This window comes from Thermobia domestica, chromosome 5 (assembly GCF_964235325.1).
Source record: "Thermobia domestica chromosome 5, izTheDome1.hap1.1, whole genome shotgun sequence".
Lineage (NCBI taxonomy): Eukaryota > Metazoa > Arthropoda > Insecta > Zygentoma > Lepismatidae > Thermobia > Thermobia domestica.
The window spans coordinates 59,679,166-59,703,297 of NC_137458.1; the positions used below are offsets into that span (position 1 = coordinate 59,679,166).

The 24,132-nt window shown below is 37.1% G+C and overlaps 1 protein-coding gene across 1 annotated transcript in view; it reads right to left on the reverse strand.

Moving 5' to 3' along the window:
• LOC145685102 (acetylcholine receptor subunit alpha-like 1) overlaps positions 1–24,132 on the reverse strand; it is a 202,919-nt gene that overhangs the window by 69,647 nt on the left and 109,140 nt on the right. The window contains exon 4 of the mRNA XM_081757448.1: positions 18,570–18,679. Coding sequence (XP_081613574.1) covers positions 18,570–18,679 — 110 coding nt within the window. The remainder of the gene's footprint in view (positions 1–18,569; positions 18,680–24,132) is intronic.

Below are 24,132 nucleotides of genomic sequence, written 5' to 3' on the forward strand. Positions count from 1 at the left end.
TATTTAAATTTCTAACAGACTTTTATTCAGATTCTGAAAATGATGATTCCGAAAGCCATGAAGCTATCTTGAGGGACGACTTAGGTGTACACGTTAACAAGGCTTGTGTTAGATCAGCTGTTGAAGATATAACACAAGAAACATTTTTGTTGATGGGATATTTCTCTAATGAACAGAAAAAGAAAACATAGACATGCAACTATCGCACAAAGTCCAGTAGAAGAGGACGAAGAAGTCAAGGAAATTCGTATGAAGACCCTAAGCGATTGCGGTAAAATTTTCAAGACTGTTGAAGATGTGTCTTACGTGCATTTCGATCAAATAATAAATGTGATACCAACAGTGCCGTGCCGTGAGGGGAAGGGGCGAGCGGGGTGGCGGCTGCGGGCGTCAAAGTAAGGGGACGCAAAATTCAGGGGAAAAATAAAAGATATATATCAAATGGAAGGAAAAAGTATTAAAAAGTGCTCAAAATCAAGGAAAAGCAGGGATTATTTTTGAAAATTTTCTTACGCGTCGCGCCAACCATGGTGAGGCTTTGCGGGCGGTCTGTCAACCTCACTCATATTTACTGGGGCGCCGTCGCGGCGCACCGTATACTCTCACCCCGGGCGCTGATAAGATTTTGTGTGTTGGTCCACACGGTGTCCTGCCCGTGACAACCATGTGTCCTGCCCGTGACACAGTAAAGTTTAGTTTATTTATTAATATAAATATTTGGCAAATTTCTCCTACGTGAAGTTTGTTTTAAAATTTCATCATTTATACATTTCCGTTTAAATAAAAACATTTTGAGCTAAGAATTCACAGAATTGTCCGAATATTCAAATTTTAACAATATTATTTTATACCACTCACTTAATGGTAGGAGTATCTGACAAAAGAGAAAAGTCTTAAAGGTCTTTCAGAAGTTGTAAATCATATGATAAGTGAGGTTAAAACAACAACTATATACATGAAGCAGCACGAGAAACGAATTGACACTTTAGAACCTTGTGAATCTGTCACAGGATTATTAAAGTAATCGAGAGAGAGGTCAATCATCGAGAGAGGAATCAAGGTGGTAGATGCAAATGGAGCTTTTCTGTAAAAAGGGAGAACATTATAATGTTACCGCATTGCAACGCATGTTCAAAAGTATTTGTCAACCGAGATGGAAGTAACATTGCGGATTACTCACGGACTGGCAATAGGGCAGCACGTGCTCTTTCAAATATCAATTCGTTTTTCATTTTGCTCCGACTATAATGATCAGCTTTTCTTTTCTAAAAGAGAGAAGGTCGCTGAATAGAAATTATTGCAATAGTACTATATAAGAAAGAATAACAATGTTGATGAATGTATACAGGGGAAGCAGAGAGTATATCAAACCGTAAGAATCTGAAGAAAAATTCCACACTATAAGAAACTGCAAAGGGAGAAAATTATACCACATACTCGTTCATTTCTACATTTGTTCGGAAAAGTGTTTCTAGCAAGCTTCCAACAGTGGAGGATTAAGCAACCCCGAAGTACAGTAAACATTCAGAACAAATGAGTAGTAAGAACCTCTTTTGACAGTTGAGTCGAGCAAATAGTTTATATCACGGAAGCAAGTAAATCTATTGAAGAAAATGAAACGAAGAAAATAGTTGGAGTTTAATCACGGAGAATACAGGACAGTTCACTGGAAGAGTATATACAGGGAGCGTAAGAGATAGTAAAGACGGAACATGTGTAGAGAAACAGGACAAAGTTTATACAAAAAGCAAGAAGAAGAATAACGTGTAACGTAATACAATGAAACAACAATAACTGACAATTAGGTAATGATTTTCTTTTTCTGATATGTTATATTTGTTAGGACACTCCCACTCCATTATTTTTTTCTCAAATGAAGAAGACAATTAAAGGAAATAAGAAACACCCGAGAAAATCCAGGGATTGTCCGTCAAAATATTGAATCCAGGGGCTGAGTTTAGAACAGAAGGATGTAATTTTTTTTTCCTAAATATTCATATTAGTCATTCCAAATTGGTTGTTCTGTGGTCTCTCAGGTTACAGTTTGTTACTTCCTTTTTCAGTAAATTACATGGATGAAAGAAGACAAAATCGACTATCTTGAAAACCATTCAAGAAGACAAAATTTTGTGCTATATGGTATAGAAGAAAGTGCAAAGGAAACTTGGGAAGAAACCGAAACCAAAGTGAGAACAGTGATACGGGATAGACTCCATATTGAACTACAAGACGAAGACCTACAGCGAACGCATAGAGTGGGAAGGAAAGCGCCAGGAAGAAACCGACCTATTGTGTGCAAGTTTACTAGTGATAAGAAGAAGGAACTTGTGTTAAAGAATAGGAGCAAACTTCGAGGGACTAAAATATACGTCGACCAAGATTATTCAAATAAGGTACGTGACGAACGGAAGCAACTTCAATTTTACCTAGATGAGGCTAGAAGGAAAGGAAGCTGTTACCTTATGCTCAGCATAATGTAACATGGCCCGATGCTTTTGAACACCTTGTATGTTGGTAGGAAAATTTTAAAATTTATTTAGAATGTTAATAGTAACTTTTATTTTATAGTAGAGCAAACCGTAGGTTGAGAATTTTGTGTAACTTTAGTAAAACAGAGCGTTTCAATAGATGTTAGATGAAGATTACATGATTATTAATTATATTTTATATATTTTACGCATTTATTCATGAATATATTATTATTTTAGACAAATAAGTGTATATTTCAGCTTTTTCGATGGTTTTCAGTTCATTTTTATTCATATTTCGGCATAGGGAATCTTCACAAGAAAGCTAAAAATTTTATTTCGGAAAAATCTTCTTCAAAATTCCAAATTAATAAAGTCAGCCATAATTTCTTCTTGGTGCATCTCTTTGTTTCGAAGTAAAATTATCTGATTGGCTAATCCACAATCACAGCTGCGGCTGAGATTTCGGTTCTCTTTGATCTTCACTCAGAAGCCTATCATCCTATGATTACGTCATCATTATCTTCCAATTGGGGATCATCTTCTCGTAACTCTTGGTCTTACGGCGTCAGCCATTTCAAGAGTCAGACGTGCAGTATTTAGCGTCTGCGAAAAAGTGGAATAATTTGTAATCACGTGAAAATTGTGTCAAATTCTTCGTTTTGGCGAATATTGGAAGAGATAACTGTACGACATTTGGTGTTTCAACAAATTGTTAATCCGGAAATAAGACAATTGTGAAGTAATTTCGCATAACATAACGGATACTAGCCTGTAGCTATCCAGTGGTATGGAATGAGCTCCTTAGCAAATTTTGCGTTCTCGGTCAACCAGAGAACCTAAGAGAAGAAAGAGGAGACGGTGGAAGAGAGAGAAAGAATATTGAGTAGTGGTGCAGACCCGAGGAAGAAGAAGTCAAGCCACGCTCGATGGCTTTTCTGGAAAGGTGCTGAAGGAGTTTCCAAAAATTTTTTGAGACCACGTATCACGAGTTTCCCAGGATCCTCGGGTGGAAGTTATCAGGACTTTTTTTTCGTTGTTTAACATATCCGTTTAATCTCGGTGTAAGAAGAGGATGTCAAGTAAGTAAGGAACAGTGAAAGTGAAACTCAGGTATTTGGCTTCAAAATTTTCCTTGTTCTGGCAAACTATCATGAGTGAATATATTTTCTGGTGTTTGTGTAATACTTGTAATATGAAGCACTAAATTCGTAAAGTTTCCCTCAACGCCGCACGCATGTAGATTTAGGCAATGTGACACCGTGTTTTCATTCGATGGGGGGAAAAGAAAGCTAGAATCTCAGCAGAGCGATTGTCGTAATCTCAAGAAAATGTGTGTACCATACACACATTTTCCCCAGTGATGAAAGATGTTTTAGATTCCCCAAAATCTAGAAATTATTTATTTCGGTAATTCTGCTCAAAATTCAACCTTTATTCATTTTGGCATGTTTTCTTTGGTTTGACGTAGAATGATTATGAATGTTGAATATGTAAACAAGTGTCAGTATCACGGCTATTTGTCTAGTGCAAGGGTACATGCATCTTGCGTACCGATAATCGAAAACGTTCATCAATAGGTTAAACCTACGTACTATTTTTGAAAACTGATACCCATCAAGTTACAAAATGCAATGTTGATAATGTCTAGTAAATATTTTTCTTCTTTTAAGAAATTAATTCAGAACGACACTAATGCAAAACTAACCACTGCGTCTTCGGTAGAAATGTGGTAGCGAAAACAAAATATAAATGCAAGTTAAGTATGGTGCTTTAGGAAATGTATGTGTGATTTTTTTTTTATTAATATATATATACTTGTTTAGGTTAAGTTAGTTTAGTTAGATTAGGGCTTTAGGTTTAAGTTGTGTGAATATATTATATGCATGTCTTGCCTGTGCTAGATTGTCATGTGGGTCCGAGCTGACAAGAGGTCGCGAAGAGCGTAAATCCTCTACGCCGGCCACGAAATCGATGCACGGAAGAGTGTAAGCACCAAGGAATATATGTAAACAAAAGGCAGATTAAGCTAACCACAATCTGTAGGCAGTGAATTTATTATTTTCGGTAGTATTTTGTATTTTCTATTGTACTCTTTTGTTTGTTTTGCGTGTCGATACCATGGAAATGCTCTAGAAGGCAAGAATATTCAATGAATATCAAAGAATGTGAATATTTCGAGAATATAAACAAAAGTAAATAATGTTTTTGGCTTTGAAGTCTAGAAATCGATTTTATTAATTTTATTCGGATGGGTATGTCAGTTCAATGTAAATATTTTCCTGTTAACGAATATTTTGTGCTACATTCGTGAATATTTTGAAAGAAAATAAAACTTACTAGCCGTGAATGCATCTTTCCTTTCGAATACGAAATCTAATTAGCTTGTAATTTTGAGAAATAGTAGAAACATGTAGTCGATGTTTTTGGTATGCATGCGAAGCATGATAAAAACGAGAGCAGTATGTGCAGAATAAGTTTACTGGGGAAATGAAATAGCTGTGAAATTCAGGGAAGAGACTTTCCTTAGTGTGACCGAGTTGAAAACAACCGAATCTGTAGAAATTTCTCATTTTATCAGTTTCGATCAAAATCTTAGTTTGGATTTTTTTTTTTAAATTTACAAAATTCTGTTTCAAAAGATTTTTTTTTTTTAAATTCAGATAAGACTTTCACAGACAACATCAAGATCTTCTTTGTGCTCAGTGCCAGCTCCACTCGGAGGTCGGTGTCCTGTGTCTGTAGTCGTGGTTCACAACCTATTTCCGGATGGGATGTGAATGATGAACTGCAGGCCTGGATATCGGGCTGTGAGTTGAGATGGAACAGAGTTTGGAAGCTTTATATTTCGGGCCAAATTTGAGTTCTATTTTCCGTAGATGATTGGCTTGGTGATTGTATCAGTGACTGTTGATGACGAGCCCATACGGGCCCAGTAGGTTCGGTGTCACTAGTCAGTGATACATTCAACATAGCACGTAATCTCAAGGAAAGGGAACATCATACAAAAACACACAACAAATTCATTTTATTATTTTATTTTTTTTTATTTAGTAAAAATGGCGACCCCTATCCAGGATATCTGTTGTTTCAATCCTACGCGAGCGCTAAGGAAAGCAAACAATCACAGCAGAGTATTTGTAATGGGGATAATTACGACAATCGCTACATTGAATGAAACATGGTCACTTCTGAATCTATATGTGCGTGATGTTGTGGGAAACAAACTTCATGAAAGTGGAAATGTCTGTGGGTAGCAGATCAAGTAATGAATCTCGTCATCCGAGTGAATATATATGCTGTTCAGACGAAATTGCTGGGTTTAGTGTTTATTGTGACAGCTGTTTTAGATGGGTACATGCCCAATGTTATGGTTTGTCCGAGGAACAAGTACAGGAGTTAGACAAAAGTAGTGAGCCGTGGCTATGTAAGCCCTGCCTGGCGAAACAGGCGACAGTGTTGCCACTGCCGAAATCTTCGGAAACTGAAAGTGATGAAGGTGAACGTGGAACGCGGGGTAGTCCGAACAATTCTGATAAAGAGGCAGGAAGTCGTGGAAACGTAGCTTCCGGTTCGAATGTGCAACTAACGGACTTCGCGGCCATGATGGAACGCTTCAGTCAAACTTTAACTGTAACCCTAAACGAAAGATTCCAGGCGATGAGCAATCAGGTTGATAGTAAATTCCAGGATATGAATGAGAAATTCGATAATGTAAAATTTGAATTGTTACAAACGATAAATGAAAAAGTAGCCCATGTGAACGAAGACGTAGAGGCGGTTAGGTCGGAAGTTCGCGACTTATATACCTCTGTTGGGAATTATCAGAATAAAATAGACGCGCGGGTAGATGCCGTTGAGGAAGGTCTCCGGTTATCGGTTGAAGCGCAGAATCGACGATGTGACGACTTGACAAAGGAGTTCTCACATCTCGAACTCAGTACCCAAAGGTCGTGTCAGGCACTTGAAGCCAGGATTCAGACGTTAGAGGGAAAAACAAACCAAAGAAAAGATAAACGGTGTGGTCGTAAGCGAGCGCGAGACTTTGTTGTCGGTGATGGAATCGAGTCTGACGGGACCGAGTCAGACATCCAAGTGGATGTACCGGTCTCTTCAGTTGGGGAGACTCGTACTATTCCCACGGTGACTGTCTCTGTCTGTCAACCGACCAACATTCACGGCACAAATGTCCTTCCCTTTGAATTATCTTCACGTACGTTGAATTTAAACAAGTCACATATGTCCGGTGTTGAGACAATAGGTAGTCAGGCGTTGTCCAGGAGGTCGAATCCATTGTTAGTTTCGCCTCAGGTGTCAGGATTTTCCAATCCTAGTTGTCGGTTGAACCATGTGGTGTCCTCTAGTAGTGTAGCAGACATGACTCCTTCGTGTGCTGGAGTTCAGGAGGGAATATGTGGTCACGCGGTGGTATCAATGCCAGACAACTTAATTTCTGGACAAAATTACCAACACTATTCCATTTTCGGTCAAAATCAATTGGGTGCAAAGAGCCCCGTTGTTGGCCACAATTCTCCCGTGAACCCCAGTAGAAGCGAGGAAGGCTTTGGTAAGCGAACTCTAAATTTAAGACTCTCTGAATTAAATCACTTACCTACATTTTCTGGTGAATATGGTTTGGCTAGAACATTTCTAGAAAATTTGGAACAAACCTTTAAGGTAATTTCGGCATCCGAACACGAACGTCTAACCTTGGTACCTTGTTGCTTAACAGCTGGGGCCAAGACATGGTTCCAGACTGTATGTCAAGACATAAATAGTTACGCGGATTTTGTGCGTCTGTTCCGAGAACACTATTTTTCGGCGAGAATGGAAAGGTTGCAAAAGAAGTTCATTCAGGGAATGAAATACGATCGAGCAAAGTACAGCCGATTAACGGACTTTGCGTGGAAAATAGTGGCAGAATATTATGCTGTGGCACAACACCCGGATGAAAGCGAACTGATAGAGATAGTCTTGGATTGCTTACCAGCTGGTGACGCCAAGTTGTTGAGAGCTGTTGAGCCAAAGAACATTCAACACCTTATGGTGAAAATAGCTGAAATAGAGGGACATCCAGAGCCTAGTGAACCGGTCACGGACAAGAAGTTTAGACGCTTTCAGGTGCGTCAGGCGAAAGTCGTCAAAAAGACAGAAAAGTCAGGGAAACAATCCACCAAAGATACTTCGTCTCAGACGGAGGAAGACGAAAGCAAGAGGAAGGAAGGAAATTCCAATGGCAAAGGAGATGACCGATTTTCCGGAAACCGGGGTCGAAGAAGGAACTTCCAGTCTCGAAGACCATGGCCCAATCAAGGAAGACCGAATTGGGTAAGAGAGAGTAATGGAAATCGGAATGCTCCGTATGGGTACAACCAACGCTACTATCCAGCAGCGATGAGTTATGGGTATCCTCGGGGTACATCTCAGACATGCGCGCCAATCGCGATGACCTCAGCAGGAGCGCAAGCCTATCCGGGATACGCGCCAAATTTACTTCCTGGAGGGGGAGTGGCGCCTCCCACGTCCACTTCTTCCCCAGGAGTGAACATGGCGATGTCCACTGGATGGCCTCCGCAATACACGTCATTCGTACCGACGATGGCTCAGCCACCGGAAACGAACGGGAATAGTTTGGGAAATGCATACCGCAGCCCTCATTAGGGGAGAGTGTGGACTGCGATGTGGATTCCTCAACTCCCCAGAAAGAACAAGATCGGTTAGCGAGTAGTCAAAATTCCAATTTGGTACCAACCTCGTTCGATTTTGATACTAACCTTCTAAATTCAAAATTAAATGTTTTGGCAGATTCCGAAAATCGGGAAACAAAATTGGGCACGCCTCTGTTCTCGATTCGTTTCGTGATCGACGAGAAGGAGTGTGACTCCAGTGCGGGAAAAGGTATCCTTTTAACTTATCCTTCGCCCACGTTAAGTTGTTCAGTTGGAAGTTTAACTCTAGTTTGCGTTCTGGATTCTGGAGCGGATACGAATTTGTTGTCTGTAGACGTTTGGAGGAGGATCAAGGAGATTTATCCGTCAGCTAAACTTCGTCCAAAATCCAACATTTCATTACGAGGTTTCGCAGGAGACGAATCTTTTCAAGTCAAGGGTTTTCAGATTCTAAATTTTACAATTCAAGGTTACGTTTTCGAGGTTCCAGTATATGTGATTCACAAATTGAAAACAGATTGCATTCTTGGTTTCCCCTTTTTCATTCGTTATAATGTTCTTCTAAATTGTAAGACGAAAGAAGTCTCTCTTGAGACTGATTCTGGTCAGACCATCTCCATCAACATGGAAAAGCAGCATTGTTGTCGAGTCACAGTTGCGGAAGTATCAGCAGATGAGGAGGAAGACTCTTTGTACCAACCAGCTATTTCGAAAGAAGATATTCAAAATTTTGTTTCGCAGAGAACTGATTTAGATCCAGATGCTAGAAATCGTTTATTTTCTTTGTTAACCAGGTTTCGTTGTCTTTTTACAGAGAATCCCAGAGTCGTGAAGGTTGAGCCGTATAGAATGCAGCTTTCAGACGACGTTCCCGTGGTAGGAAAGTTGTATCCTGTACCTGTTCACCTCCAGAAAGAATTCGAGCAAGTGCTGGACAAATGGTTGAAACTCGGAATCATCATAGAAGGTCCTTCACCTTACAGATGTCCGGTACATATTGTGCGTAAGGCGTCTGGAGAGCTAAGGCCTGTAGTCGATTTGCGGGGTATCAATGAGCGTGTGATTGCACCAAAGATTCAAGTCGAACCGATCTCTGATCTAGTCGCACGAGTCAGTGGTGCAACCATTTTCACCTCATTGGACTGTACGCAGTCATATCACAGTGTCCCGATCCATCCAGACTCTTACAAATACGTCAGCTTCATTTACAAAGGTCGTCAGTATCAAATGACACGTCTAACCATGGGTTTGAAATCATCTCCAGCAGTTTTCCAATCAATCATGCATACTTTTTTCGGCTTAGAACCTTTCAAAAACTTTCTCATTGTGTACCTCGATGACGTCCTTTGTTTTTCATCATCTATTGACGAACACTTTCAGCATTTGGAAAAGGTCTTTGAAACTCTTCGTTCGGCAAATCTTTCGCTCAATTTTCAAAAGTGTAATTTCCTTCAATCACAAATTCCTTTTCTTGGCCACATAATTTCAGGATCTTCAGTCAAAATTAATCCCAAAAGTAACGAGGCCATCCGTCACTTTCCTCTGCCGCGAACTAAGAAAGCTTTACGAAGATTTCTTGGTCTCGTGGGATGGCGAAAGCGACATTTTCCTGACTTTGCGGGGTTAACAGCTCCATTTTATGATCTTCTGAAAAAGGACCGAAAGATTGAATACTCTCCGGAGTTACTGGAAAAATTCGATCAGTTGAGAGAACTTTTAAGTAGTCCTCCCGCACTCGCTCAACCGGACTTCAATCTTGATTTTCATTTGTACAGCGATGCATCTGCGGAGTCGTTGGCCGGCTATGTGGCGCAATATCCCCCGGGACAGGATGATCCGGAGGTTATTGCATATGCGAGTCGGCGAATAAAACCGCATGAGGCCTCGTTGTCAGTGTTCCAGTTGGAATTAGCTGCAGTTCTTTTCCTCTGCGAAAAATTTTCGTACTTCATATTAGGTCGACGGACTACGGTCCACTGTGACAATGCTGCAGTCACATATGCTTTCAGTTTAAAGAACCTAGATGCTCGAACAACTCGTCTTCTGCTTAAACTGCAACGCTTTGATCTTCAGTTCATTCACATAAAAGGCGCAGACAATGAAATCGCAGACCTGTTGAGTCGCTATCCTCCAGAGATTCCTCAGGCAGAAGAGGATCATTTTGTAAATTTCTTGACCGCGGAGGACACGGACTTCTTGAATGTCACGGAACTGAAGCGAGAACAGCGGAAAGATCCGTATTGTAGAAAACTACATACCATTTGGAAGGGTTGTCAAAACAATACTAGGGTACGTGTGGAGAATAATTTAGTTTATGTCAGAAATTCTCAAAATTCTGTTTGGTTGCTGGTCATTCCTTCCAGCTCAGTGAAAAATATTGTTTCGGCAATTCACAACAAAGGCCATTTTGGAGTGAAGCGATGTTTGTCGTTCGCTAAGGCCATGTTTCATTGGAGAGGTATGCGTGAGACTTTTACAAAGTATATTCAAGAGTGCCTTCTTTGTGCACGAACCAAATACTCCTACAGGGTGATTAGAAAGGAGCCCTGTCATGTTGAGGCGTCTTCTTCCTTTGAGAAACAATGCCTCGACCTGGTCGGGCCTCTTCCTAAGAGCCAGGGATATAAATATATCTTGTCCATCCTGGACGTCTACAGTCGTTTTGTGTGTTTCTTCCCTCTTCGGACGGCACACACAAGAGAGATTGTGGCGGTCCTTGAAAAGAGATATTATTATCAGCTACCATACCCGAAGTATTTGGTGAGTGACCAAGGTCCGCAGTTCTTGTCGCGCTTCTGGAAAGAGTTTTGTCAAAAACACCGGATAAAACATATACTTACCACGCCATACCATCCAGCTTCCCATGGCATTATCGAACGCAGACATCGTGACCTTCATCGCATTCTCCGCCTGTATTGCAGTGACAACCAGTCCAAATGGAGTAATTTTCTAAAAGCAGCCCAAGATTTGTGCAATCACTCTTGGTGTGATGCTCTCGGATGTACTCCAGCGGAGCGTTTCTTAACGTATTCAGCATCCAAGAGCTTCAAAGAAAACTTTATTTGGCCCAAAGAGACGGTGCAAGTAAATGGAGACAAGAAATTTGTAGTTTCTGTTCCGGCAGCAGAACCGAAGAAGGAGAGAAAGCTGCGGAAACAGCAAGACATCGTCACAGAAGGTTCTTTGGTGATGGTGAAAACTCACCATATATCATCAATACCCAAAAAGGTGTTTGCTAAATTTATGCACACATACGTCGGACCTTACCAAGTGGTATCTCTATCTCGAAATTCGGCGAGATTGCAGACTCTGCAGGGAGAAAATATAGGAGTTCAGAGTTTTGACAATCTGAAACTGTTTCGCTGTTCAGAAGAGAAAAGAAAGGAATTATTAGAAGGATGAAAAAAAAAAAAAAAGAAAAAACCCAGTTATAGATTAAGGTTAGGTTAGGTTTGATTAGAATGTATAGTTGTAATAAGAATTGAGAAAAAAAAAATGTTTTATCTTTATAGTCTCTAGTAATTTAGTAGTAACGAAAAAAAAAAAAAAAAAAACAACTTAAGAAGAACTCATAAGTTCAGATTTTTTTTTTCTCCGAAGCTCCCGGAGGATGTTACCTTATGCTCAGCATAATGTAACATGGCCCGATGCTTTTGAACACCTTGTATGTTGGTAGGAAAATTTTAAAATTTATTTAGAATGTTAATAGTAACTTTTATTTTATAGTAGAGCAAACCGTAGGTTGAGAATTTTGTGTAACTTTAGTAAAACAGAGCGTTTCAATAGATGTTAGATGAAGATTACATGATTATTAATTATATTTTATATATTTTACGCATTTATTCATGAATATATTATTATTTTAGACAAATAAGTGTATATTTCAGCTTTTTCGATGGTTTTCAGTTCATTTTTATTCATATTTCGGCATAGGGAATCTTCACAAGAAAGCTAAAAATTTTATTTCGGAAAAATCTTCTTCAAAATTCCAAATTAATAAAGTCAGCCATAATTTCTTCTTGGTGCATCTCTTTGTTTCGAAGTAAAATTATCTGATTGGCTAATCCACAATCACAGCTGCGGCTGAGATTTCGGTTCTCTTTGATCTTCACTCAGAAGCCTATCATCCTATGATTACGTCATCATTATCTTCCAATTGGGGATCATCTTCTCGTAACTCTTGGTCTTACGGCGTCAGCCATTTCAAGAGTCAGACGTGCAGTATTTAGCGTCTGCGAAAAAGTGGAATAATTTGTAATCACGTGAAAATTGTGTCAAATTCTTCGTTTTGGCGAATATTGGAAGAGATAACTGTACGACATTTGGTGTTTCAACAAATTGTTAATCCGGAAATAAGACAATTGTGAAGTAATTTCGCATAACATAACGGATACTAGCCTGTAGCTATCCAGTGGTATGGAATGAGCTCCTTAGCAAATTTTGCGTTCTCGGTCAACCAGAGAACCTAAGAGAAGAAAGAGGAGACGGTGGAAGAGAGAGAAAGAATATTGAGTAGTGGTGCAGACCCGAGGAAGAAGAAGTCAAGCCACGCTCGATGGCTTTTCTGGAAAGGTGCTGAAGGAGTTTCCAAAAATTTTTTGAGACCACGTATCACGAGTTTCCCAGGATCCTCGGGTGGAAGTTATCAGGACTTTTTTTTCGTTGTTTAACATATCCGTTTAATCTCGGTGTAAGAAGAGGATGTCAAGTAAGTAAGGAACAGTGAAAGTGAAACTCAGGTATTTGGCTTCAAAATTTTCCTTGTTCTGGCAAACTATCATGAGTGAATATATTTTCTGGTGTTTGTGTAATACTTGTAATATGAAGCACTAAATTCGTAAAGTTTCCCTCAACGCCGCACGCATGTAGATTTAGGCAATGTGACACCGTGTTTTCATTCGATGGGGGGAAAAGAAAGCTAGAATCTCAGCAGAGCGATTGTCGTAATCTCAAGAAAATGTGTGTACCATACACACATTTTCCCCAGTGATGAAAGATGTTTTAGATTCCCCAAAATCTAGAAATTATTTATTTCGGTAATTCTGCTCAAAATTCAACCTTTATTCATTTTGGCATGTTTTCTTTGGTTTGACGTAGAATGATTATGAATGTTGAATATGTAAACAAGTGTCAGTATCACGGCTATTTGTCTAGTGCAAGGGTACATGCATCTTGCGTACCGATAATCGAAAACGTTCATCAATAGGTTAAACCTACGTACTATTTTTGAAAACTGATACCCATCAAGTTACAAAATGCAATGTTGATAATGTCTAGTAAATATTTTTCTTCTTTTAAGAAATTAATTCAGAACGACACTAATGCAAAACTAACCACTGCGTCTTCGGTAGAAATGTGGTAGCGAAAACAAAATATAAATGCAAGTTAAGTATGGTGCTTTAGGAAATGTATGTGTGATTTTTTTTTTATTAATATATATATACTTGTTTAGGTTAAGTTAGTTTAGTTAGATTAGGGCTTTAGGTTTAAGTTGTGTGAATATATTATATGCATGTCTTGCCTGTGCTAGATTGTCATGTGGGTCCGAGCTGACAAGAGGTCGCGAAGAGCGTAAATCCTCTACGCCGGCCACGAAATCGATGCACGGAAGAGTGTAAGCACCAAGGAATATATGTAAACAAAAGGCAGATTAAGCTAACCACAATCTGTAGGCAGTGAATTTATTATTTTCGGTAGTATTTTGTATTTTCTATTGTACTCTTTTGTTTGTTTTGCGTGTCGATACCATGGAAATGCTCTAGAAGGCAAGAATATTCAATGAATATCAAAGAATGTGAATATTTCGAGAATATAAACAAAAGTAAATAATGTTTTTGGCTTTGAAGTCTAGAAATCGATTTTATTAATTTTATTCGGATGGGTATGTCAGTTCAATGTAAATATTTTCCTGTTAACGAATATTTTGTGCTACATTCGTGAATATTTTGAAAGAAAATAAAACTTACTAGCCGTGAATGCATCTTTCCTTTCGAATACGAAATCTAATTAGCTTGTAATTTTGAGAAATAGTAGAAACATGTAGTCGATGTTTTTGGTATGCATGCGAAGCATGATAAAAACGAGAGCAGTATGTGCAGAATAAGTTTACTGGGGAAATGAAATAGCTGTGAAATTCAGGGAAGAGACTTTCCTTAGTGTGACCGAGTTGAAAACAACCGAATCTGTAGAAATTTCTCATTTTATCAGTTTCGATCAAAATCTTAGTTTGGATTTTTTTTTTAAATTTACAAAATTCTGTTTCAAAAGATTTTTTTTTTTTAAAATTCAGATAAGACTTTCACAGACAACATCAAGATCTTCTTTGTGCTCAGTGCCAGCTCCACTCGGAGGTCGGTGTCCTGTGTCTGTAGTCGTGGTTCACAACCTATTTCCGGATGGGATGTGAATGATGAACTGCAGGCCTGGATATCGGGCTGTGAGTTGAGATGGAACAGAGTTTGGAAGCTTTATATTTCGGGCCAAATTTGAGTTCTATTTTCCGTAGATGATTGGCTTGGTGATTGTATCAGTGACTGTTGATGACGAGCCCATACGGGCCCAGTAGGTTCGGTGTCACTAGTCAGTGATACATTCAACATAGCACGTAATCTCAAGGAAAGGGAACATCATACAAAAACACACAACAAATTCATTTTATTATTTTATTTTTTTTTATTTAGTAAAAAAGCTTCGCGTACATGCAATTTCGGTTTTTATTCATAGATGGGAAGAGATTCACCCTTTCGGACTTGAAAGAAAGAGACCAGCAGCAAACAACACTGACTGCTTTCCAAAGTGATAGTGTGCCACCTGAACAGCCCGGGGCTAAAGAAATCCAACAGCTGAGTTCTGAAGGCGCCACAGGGAGCAGGAAGAAGAGTTTATCTTCCCCCTCTTCGTCCAAGAACAAACCTATTGTGACAAACCCAGTCAAGTGAAAAATGTGTATCAAGGACTCTCCATCTGTAAGTAACATAATAGATAACAATATGCATGTACCAGAATGTTTAAAAAAGAAGGGCAGTGACACGTTAACACAAATAGGTAGAAATAACTTGCAAATATATTTGCAGAATTGTCGTAGCTTACGATGTAAAAGTGAAATATTTTATACTAATGCTTTATCTTCTAACTATGATATTATTATAGTTGTTGAAAGTTGGTTGTGTGAGGGTTACTATAATTCTGAATATTTTGATGACAGATACACGGTATTTCGTCAAGACAGGAACTTGAAACTATTTGGGACATCAAAGGGAGGGGGTGTAATAATAGCAATACATTCAGACCTCAATGTTCAGTTTGTTAATTCATATGATGCAGGATTTGACTGTGTTCTAATCAAACTTATAAACAAATTATTAGTTGTGTATATTTGTGCTTTGTATATAGGGCCAGAATCGAAAATAAGCACTTACGAAAACTTCTATCAATTCATTGAAAGTAATTGCCCAGTGGGTAGCTCTATTTTCTGTATTGGGGACTTCAATCTACCGGAAATTAGCAATTCTATGTTTAACTTCACTCATTCCTCAACTAAATGTAAAAGCCTCCTCAATTTCCTGTCACTCTATAATTTAACTATGCATAATAATATACAAAATACCAATAACCGTACACTGGACCTAGTACTCTCAAATGCATGCTAAATTGAAGTAAACCGTGAAAATTCACCACTGGTGCCTATAGACAATCACCATCCCCCCCTTAATTGTAGCGCTTTCAGTTAAACGTTTTCCGAAACAAAAAGTAAACAATAGATCATCTGGGTTTAATTTCAGAAAAGCCAATTATCATAAATTGGATTTAGAACTTTCAAAAGATAATTGGGATTTCCTTTCATATTTAAATGACGTAAATAAAGCTGTAAAAACTTTTTATCAATTAATTGACGACGTATTTAAACAATGCATTCCAACTAAAAAGAATCCCAGTAATAAAATTTTTCCTGTCTGGTTTAACTCAGAAATAAATTCGAAAAAGCAAACAAAAATCGTACTATCACAAAAAGTGGAAGAACACAATAGACAGTAATACATATTACCTTGATAAATTCTATAATTTAAGGACGGAGGTAAAGGCAAAAATTGCGAAAGCATACAAAGAATTCGTAGTTAACTTCGAGAATTGCACAGCAGATGATCCATCAAACTTTTGGAATTTTATCAAAAATAAGACAAGGCATTTGACTAATGGTCTCCTTATGTATAATGGTGAAAGTCTACAGTGTAACAGGGATATTGTGGGGCCCTTTGCACATTATTTTAAGTCTGTTTACAATCATGCACCTGTGAGTTATAACACTGATGCTCTAATGTTACACGAACCTAAAAGTATACCACTCGATATTTTCCAAATCACTGGTGAAATAGAAAATGCCATTAAAAGGTTGAAATCTAGAACAGTGTGTGGCCCTGATGGTATACCATCCTACATAATAAAGGGAACTATTGATATCATAAAACATCCTATACATATACTATTAAACATGTCCGTAAAATATAATGTTTTTCCAGACCGATGGAAAGAAAGCTTGATATGTCCTATTCCAAAAACTAGCAATGCTAAAAATATAGAAAGCTTTAGACCAATTGCAATTCTATCCCCCTTTGCAAAAATTTATGAATATATAATACACAATCGCTTAATTAATCATGTTAGATCCAGCATCTTTGTATACCAACACGGATTTCTCAAGAATAGATCCACTTCAACTAATTTGACAATTATAACAAACTTTATAGCTTCAGAACTAGACAAAGGAGGGCGGGTGGATGTAATCTATACAGACTTTCAGAAGGCGTTCGATTTAGTTAACCACGACATTTTACTTGAAAAACTAGCTCTTATGAATCTTTCTAAGCCAGCATTACTACTTTTCACATCATACTTACGTGATCGTAAACAATCTGTAGCTTACAAAGGTCATATCTCCAACAATTTTAATGCTATATCCGGAGTACCACAAGGATCAAACCTTGGACCGTTATTATTCCTCATCACTATCAATGACATAACTAAGCACATCAAGAAATCGCATACTCTACTCTTTGCAGATGACTTAAAATTATATACTCAAATTAAATCACTTGAAGACTGTAAAAACCTCCAGAAAGACTTGGAAAATGTAAAACACTGGTGCCACGTGAATAAATTCAGTCTAAACATAACTAAATGTAAAGCTATTAGATTTACTAGAAAAGGAAATACATAAATTATGATTATACTATTGACGGTATAAATCTTTGTAGGCCGGAAACTATTAAAGACCTTGGTGTTACCTTCGACCCAAAACTGACTTTCGCAAATCACATTGAAACTATTGCAAACAATGCTTATAAGAGTCTTGGATTTGTTTATCGTATAAGTAAAGACTTTCGTAGCCACATGACAATATTGAAACTATATTATTCGTATATCAGACCCCAACTTGAATACGCTTCTGTTATTCGGACTCCTCATAATGGAAAATATTACCAAATGATTGAAAGAGTGCAGGGCAAATTTTTGAGATTACTAATGTATAAAAAAAACTGGATTGTACCCAGCATACATATCATACCCAGAATTAACAAACAATTTCAATATACCGACATTAGAGCAACGTAGGTATGTTAATGATTTAGCTATTCTTCCTAAAATAATAAATAATAAAATTGATTGCATAGAACTAAGTTCTAACTTATTTCTGCATGTTCCGACGTCTAGAACGAGGTTGAGCAATAGTAGTACCATGTACTGCAAAAAAGCACGTACTGACATCCTGTATAAATCCCCTTTATGGAGAATGAGCTCTCACTACAATAATATTGAAGAGAAGTGTGAAATGATAGACATATTCAATATGTCTGAAAAAATGTTTAAGGATACAATTATTAGTATGATGAGCTGAGTTAATTAATGAAACAATAAAAATTTCTGTATGTTTTTCTTCTGTAAAAATAATGACATTTCACCATATATGTAAACAAACACTGTCAATGGGCAGAACGCCTGTTGTGTTGTTACAATAAATAAATAAATAAGAAACGGGCAGAAAACCGCATGGTCAGGAAGACAGTGGTGAGAAGAAAATAACGAAATCGAAGATATTACATTCATACTTCATGACTTTGTTAACATTACCAAGAGATGCTTATTTGATTTTCCTACTTCATCCTTTTCCCTCTTTTGCTCTAATGTTTCTCTGTGCTATTTCTCTGATCGTAAAAGCGTTCTCCTACGTTATTCACCGGACAGTTTCAAATGTCTGATATACATGATTACCTACTGCAACTAAGATTTTATTTAACATTTCATATTTATTTTTCGTACCTATAAATTTTAACATACTTAATGATTATGGATTTCTATTGACATGTTAAAAGAAAAGCATTGCGATCATTTATCAAATAAATTAGTGTGCATTAAATCTATAAGCATTGATACGTACTTGTTATAAGGAACAATATCAGGTTTCCAAATTTCATGTCCTCCCACATGTAAAGCTTTCAAGCCACCATAGTCATCTGGATTCCACTTCAAGTGAAGATCCTCCCATCTCTTTTAAAGAAAATATCAAATAAATAATAGAACAAAAGCTAATTAGTATCGCGAAACATTTCTGATAATTACCATTCATAGAAGAGTTTATAATACAGCCAATTGAACCGCTTGGATGCCAAATGGTCTAACTCCAAAATTGATTTTTTTAAAGGAGAAAACTTTGAAGCTCAGTATACATAATTCTTTTACGGTTGCAACCAAAAACTTAATTATAAAGGCTATTTTTCAATGCTGATAGTGATTAACATTCTCTTGATGCGATTAACATGACATGTTGGAGTGCAAAGTTGTCTCCCAGAAAACATCAGTTCTGGAGGTATACCACTTGGCATCCAAGCAGTTCATTCAATCGTAATGCTTTAAAAAAGAAAATAGCTTAACACGCCTGTAGCTCATTTTTGGCGAAAAGTTTGAACAATCAAGGGAAAGCTGATTTTTACATCTCTTTTAATGCTACTTTGTATATGTCTCCTCCTAAAAATCCCCACGAATCCGAGGGTCAGAACACACTCAAAATTTTGACCAAACACGGCGGGTACCATAATTGTTAAAAATGAAGTTTCTCCCTTACCATCAGAGATATGCGTGAAACTGAAAGTTGTGAAGGATATTTATTTTCCGATGCACATATATTTTAGTTTTCGCGAAAGTGGTAGAGGTTAATTATATTCTTAAATAGTAAGATTGTATTTATGTAAAACAAATAAACCAGTATATTTCAATCTTTTCAGGTAGTCGTAGCATAGAAGCTTAGTTTTCAATTCCCGTTAATGCGTTAACTGTTTGTTGAAAATATTTTAAACCACAATGAATGTAAAAAAAAAAAAAAAAAAAAAAAAGTACCTCACCTGTAGTGAACTTATCTCTAGTGACAGTGAATTCAATTTGCTTGGATCGAAAGGACTAGAAACGTTGATGAAGTGTAGGAAAGATCGCGAGGATAATATGTGGAAAACCTTGAAGTTACTTACTGCAGAGTTTGTTCATAAAACATGTAGAAAAGAATATACACGGAAGTCAATTATTATGGCTGTAAAAAGAAAGTTCAGTGATCAGTAGGGATGGTATCGAGACGAGACTTTATACAGTCTCGGTCTCGTCTCGGTTGAAAAGTAACGGTCTCGGTCTCGATCTCGTCTCGAGTCAAAAATCGCGATCTCGGTCTCGTCTCGGTCAACAAATGCCTGTCTCGATCTCGGTCTCGGTCTCGAAGGCCAAGTCTCGGTCTCGTCTCGGGTCTCGTCTCGAAAGTCGCGAAATATATAGTGTGAAATTAAAATTGTGAAAGTATTATTATCGTACAGTATGTTGTTTCCGCTTCTTATTTTTTTGCCTTCATTCTTGACTTAGAATTATGGTATGATGTAACTCTTCGTAGCTAATTTGCTAGCGCTAATGCTTTCCATGTGTGTGTTCCAGGTTCAATCATCAGTGTGGGTATAACATACCCGGGATAAAACCCTAATAGTAACTCATATTTCACTTTCAGCAATAGACTTCGTCTCAAATATCTTCAGTACTGGCTTATACAATTAAACTCTATTTAATTAACCCCAGTACTATACAGTAGTTTATTTCCTTCCTTTGAATCAGAATTGTTCAATACCTCCTAACGGATAACGCAACACATAGCAGCACAAATGTATTTAATCGTACCGAAATTGAAATTTTACAATTTCTCAGTTATTATCCAATTATTCTGCTTTGACTGTCATTTTAAAAACAGAATACAATATTCATTATCTTAACAAATAGAGTAAATTATTACTACAATATATTTTGTTTCAAATTGACCAAATGCTTCATTACCGTTTCACATATCAGTGTTTAATTGACATTTTAAAACAGAAACTTCCTTAACCTTCTGGTGGGAGCTACGGCACTCATCTTTGCTATTTGTGGGCTCGGGTTGGATCACCAAACAAGTTAGATTCAAAGTCCGATGTTTCGTATAGTTCGCGTCTCACTTTAAGTACATTCTGTTTCTTATACAAGTTCATAAGGTCGTAATGTATTACATAAGCATATATCCAGTGCCGTAACATAGATTAAGCTTATTCCTGAGCTCTCAGCGGTGCATGTGATCTTTACTCGAGAAAACTAATCGTGCGTTCATTATGTTGAAACTTTATATTGATTGAAAATTACTTGCGAAACATGGACATACATATTATATAAGTATATAGGTAATTCGAGCTATATGTATCTATTTTCTCTGTCCCGGCAGCACGAGTGATTCTTAACTTTCTAGTTTTCTTTTCTATTAATTTTCTTAGTTTTGCTACAATATGATGTCAAATTTTTTTTTCGCTGTGCGAATTTCGTTAAATTTTGGATCCGTTTTTACCCTACCTTACTCAGTAAAAGTTTATATATATAAACTTTAGAGGTATACTATGCTAAGTCACTTTTTGGTCGAAATTGATTTAACAATACTTTTTTAATAGACTATGTTCTTTTTAGTGGTGTAACAATGTAGTTTAAAAGCATCCTTTTACTTTGTAACTACTTAGTATAGTTTGAAAAACAGCACTATAGGTCTTACTTAAGGAACCGGTTTTTCGCTTCTCCTGTAAAACTACGAAATTATAACTTGGTTTAATTTATCTCTGAGGTCCAGATATAATAAAATCATAACCATAATCATAATCAACCATTATCAACCCACTGCTGGATGAAGGTCTTTCCAAGTCTTCTCTACAACTATTTTCTTGAGCAATTCTTTCTCAGGTTACTTCCCAGTTGTTCTTGATTTCGTCAAACCTTCTTGTACAAGAACGATTTCTAGCTGTTTTTATCTCGTGGTATCCTGTCTACAATTGTCTCTGTTCATCGGTGATTATAATCTCTTGCAATATGCCCAGCACATTTTCCAGTCCATATTAAAAATCATTTCATTAGTACCAGTCATTAGTTGCCAAATAATTCATTTCTACTGTATATATTTGTCCTACAAATAGTTCAAATCCGCTACTTTTGGAGCACAGACAAGCTAGTTTTTGATCTTCGAATCTGACAACACTGACTCAATGATTTAAATCAAAACAATGTGAGGACTCCATTTGGTCTAGTGGCTAGCACGCTTGACTTCGGTTCGCGTGGTCCCGAATTCGATTTCCGGTGGGAGTACAGTTAAACGACGGAAGTGGTTTGGATTCCATTATAATCATTAGCTCCACGTCTCCTTTAGACGCCCTAGCATAATCGTGGGACATTAGACTAAAACAAACCAAACCAAAAATCAACACAATGTGTATTACTAACTGTAAGTCCTTGAATAATGCATACAGCTATGGTATGCGAGTTTGAGGTGGTCGGTGGTCAAACTAAAACAAGTGAAATGTAACTAGGATGTAATTAGAACTTTTAATTAACGATGGTTTTGTGTACATCACAATTAAGGCTTAGGGGAACAACTAGGGTTACTGAAATGTATCAGTTACATTTAATTTCAGTTACAATTTGCATTTACATGTACTGCTGGAACCAAAACCGTGACATTAACATTAATATTATAAAGACTACGAAAAATATCGTGTTTTGAAAACATGCTTGCACCATAAAACAAATTACGAGTAATTTTGAAATATTTTGCAGTTTAGCTACGTTATTTGCACTACATTTAGAATAATATTTAGCAATTTATTTAGGTTGTCAACACTACTTAGAATAATAGAACTGCGACGTAATTAAAACCACTAAAAACTATTGTTGTAATGTTATAGAAACAAACTAAAGCAATAATCATTATAAAAATGTAACACAAATACGTTATTTTAAGCAGTACAACAATCATTATCCGTGTGTATGGTGTCTCTGAAACGGTTTGAAATAACAATTGTAAATAACATTATGATCACTTAAGTCTTTTGGAAGCATCTACATGATGAGACGTGATGTGTCACCACGTTTCCGAAGTGAAGTCCTTAGAAAAAGTTAAATTTTTCATTTCTTGTAACTTTGATCCTTCATTCATTCGAAATACATTATACCATGCTCATAGTATTTGATGCTAAGGTACAAATAATGCGCATTGCACCGTCTATGCCATTTGCGTTATTAGAGATCTCAAAAATCTTGATGTTGGTAATACTGTATTGTCCCTTGTTAGACTGAATAATGTATGTGATATTGTGGTTTTATTTAATATCTAAATTAGAAATAGGTAATACCTTACATAGTGCAATTTGAGAAAATACAACTTTATTTTGCGTTGGCAACACTGCTTGTTTACTACTGATATTGCGAAGTATCTAGAATTTTCCCTTTAATATTTCACACAACATGGTACAAATTTTCAGCATTTTAAATATATATAGGCGTGGATCCAAAGGAAGGGCTATAGGGGTCATATCCCGCTTAACGCTCAGGTATACACTGAATAAAATGAACTTCAATTCTGCTTTACACTGGATAAAGAAGCAAAGTATGGTTTAGCCCCTCCCTTGATCATATCTTGGATCCGCGCCTATATATATATATATATATATATATATATATATATATATATATATATATATATATATATATATATATATATATATATATATATATATATATATATATCATCAGTTAACCGTTCCCATATTATCTCACACAGCAGCGAAACAAATTTTGAATAAAGGCAAAATAGCTGTTAATATTCGAGACGAGACCGAGACTTTCGAGACTGACCAAGGTCTCGTCTTGGTCTCGTCTCGATTTATAGAGGTCTGTCTCGGTCTCGGTCTCGTCTCGGTATGTAAAAGTTCGTGTCGGTCACGGTCTCGTCTCGATATATAAAATTTCGTCTCGGTCTCGGTACCATCCCTAGCCAAGTGCCGAAATTTCTGAATCTCTCAGATTAACGAAAAATGAATTACAGTCGTTTGATTTTAAATTACACTGTTTGTTTTGCAGTGATCCATTGGTTAGTGCAAATGGAAGTTCAGCAAAGAAAAGGAAAGATGACTATGTCAGTGAAGTCCATACCTTCAATATTCATAAGACAATAACAGATCAGCGTAAGAAGAGAAATGATGGTTGATCTGAAATTCTAACTCGTATAAGTGGAATTAGTAATTTAGTACACAGTAAAAACTCAAATTTAACACAGGGCAGTTGTTCCAGCGTGACTACCACTAAGAGGTGTTAATTCAACACAGACTCCGCGGTGTTAGCGTTTAACACAGGTGGTGTGTTATATTTTTAACACACAACCGGCGCTGAGCGGTGTTAAATTCGTATTTGTGTTAGTATTTTCTGAGTTGATTTGACACCATATCAGGGTCGGTAGTGTGGTAAAAAGTGTTGAGTGTTACTTGTGGCGGTGCTGCACCAAAGCGAAGAAAGTAACACAGTGTGTAGTGTGTTAGTTATTTTGTGTTAATATTACACCATGTCAAGTATTAATATAACACAGGGACTGTGTTATTTCAAACATAATTTTCTTATTTCAACACACAATCTGT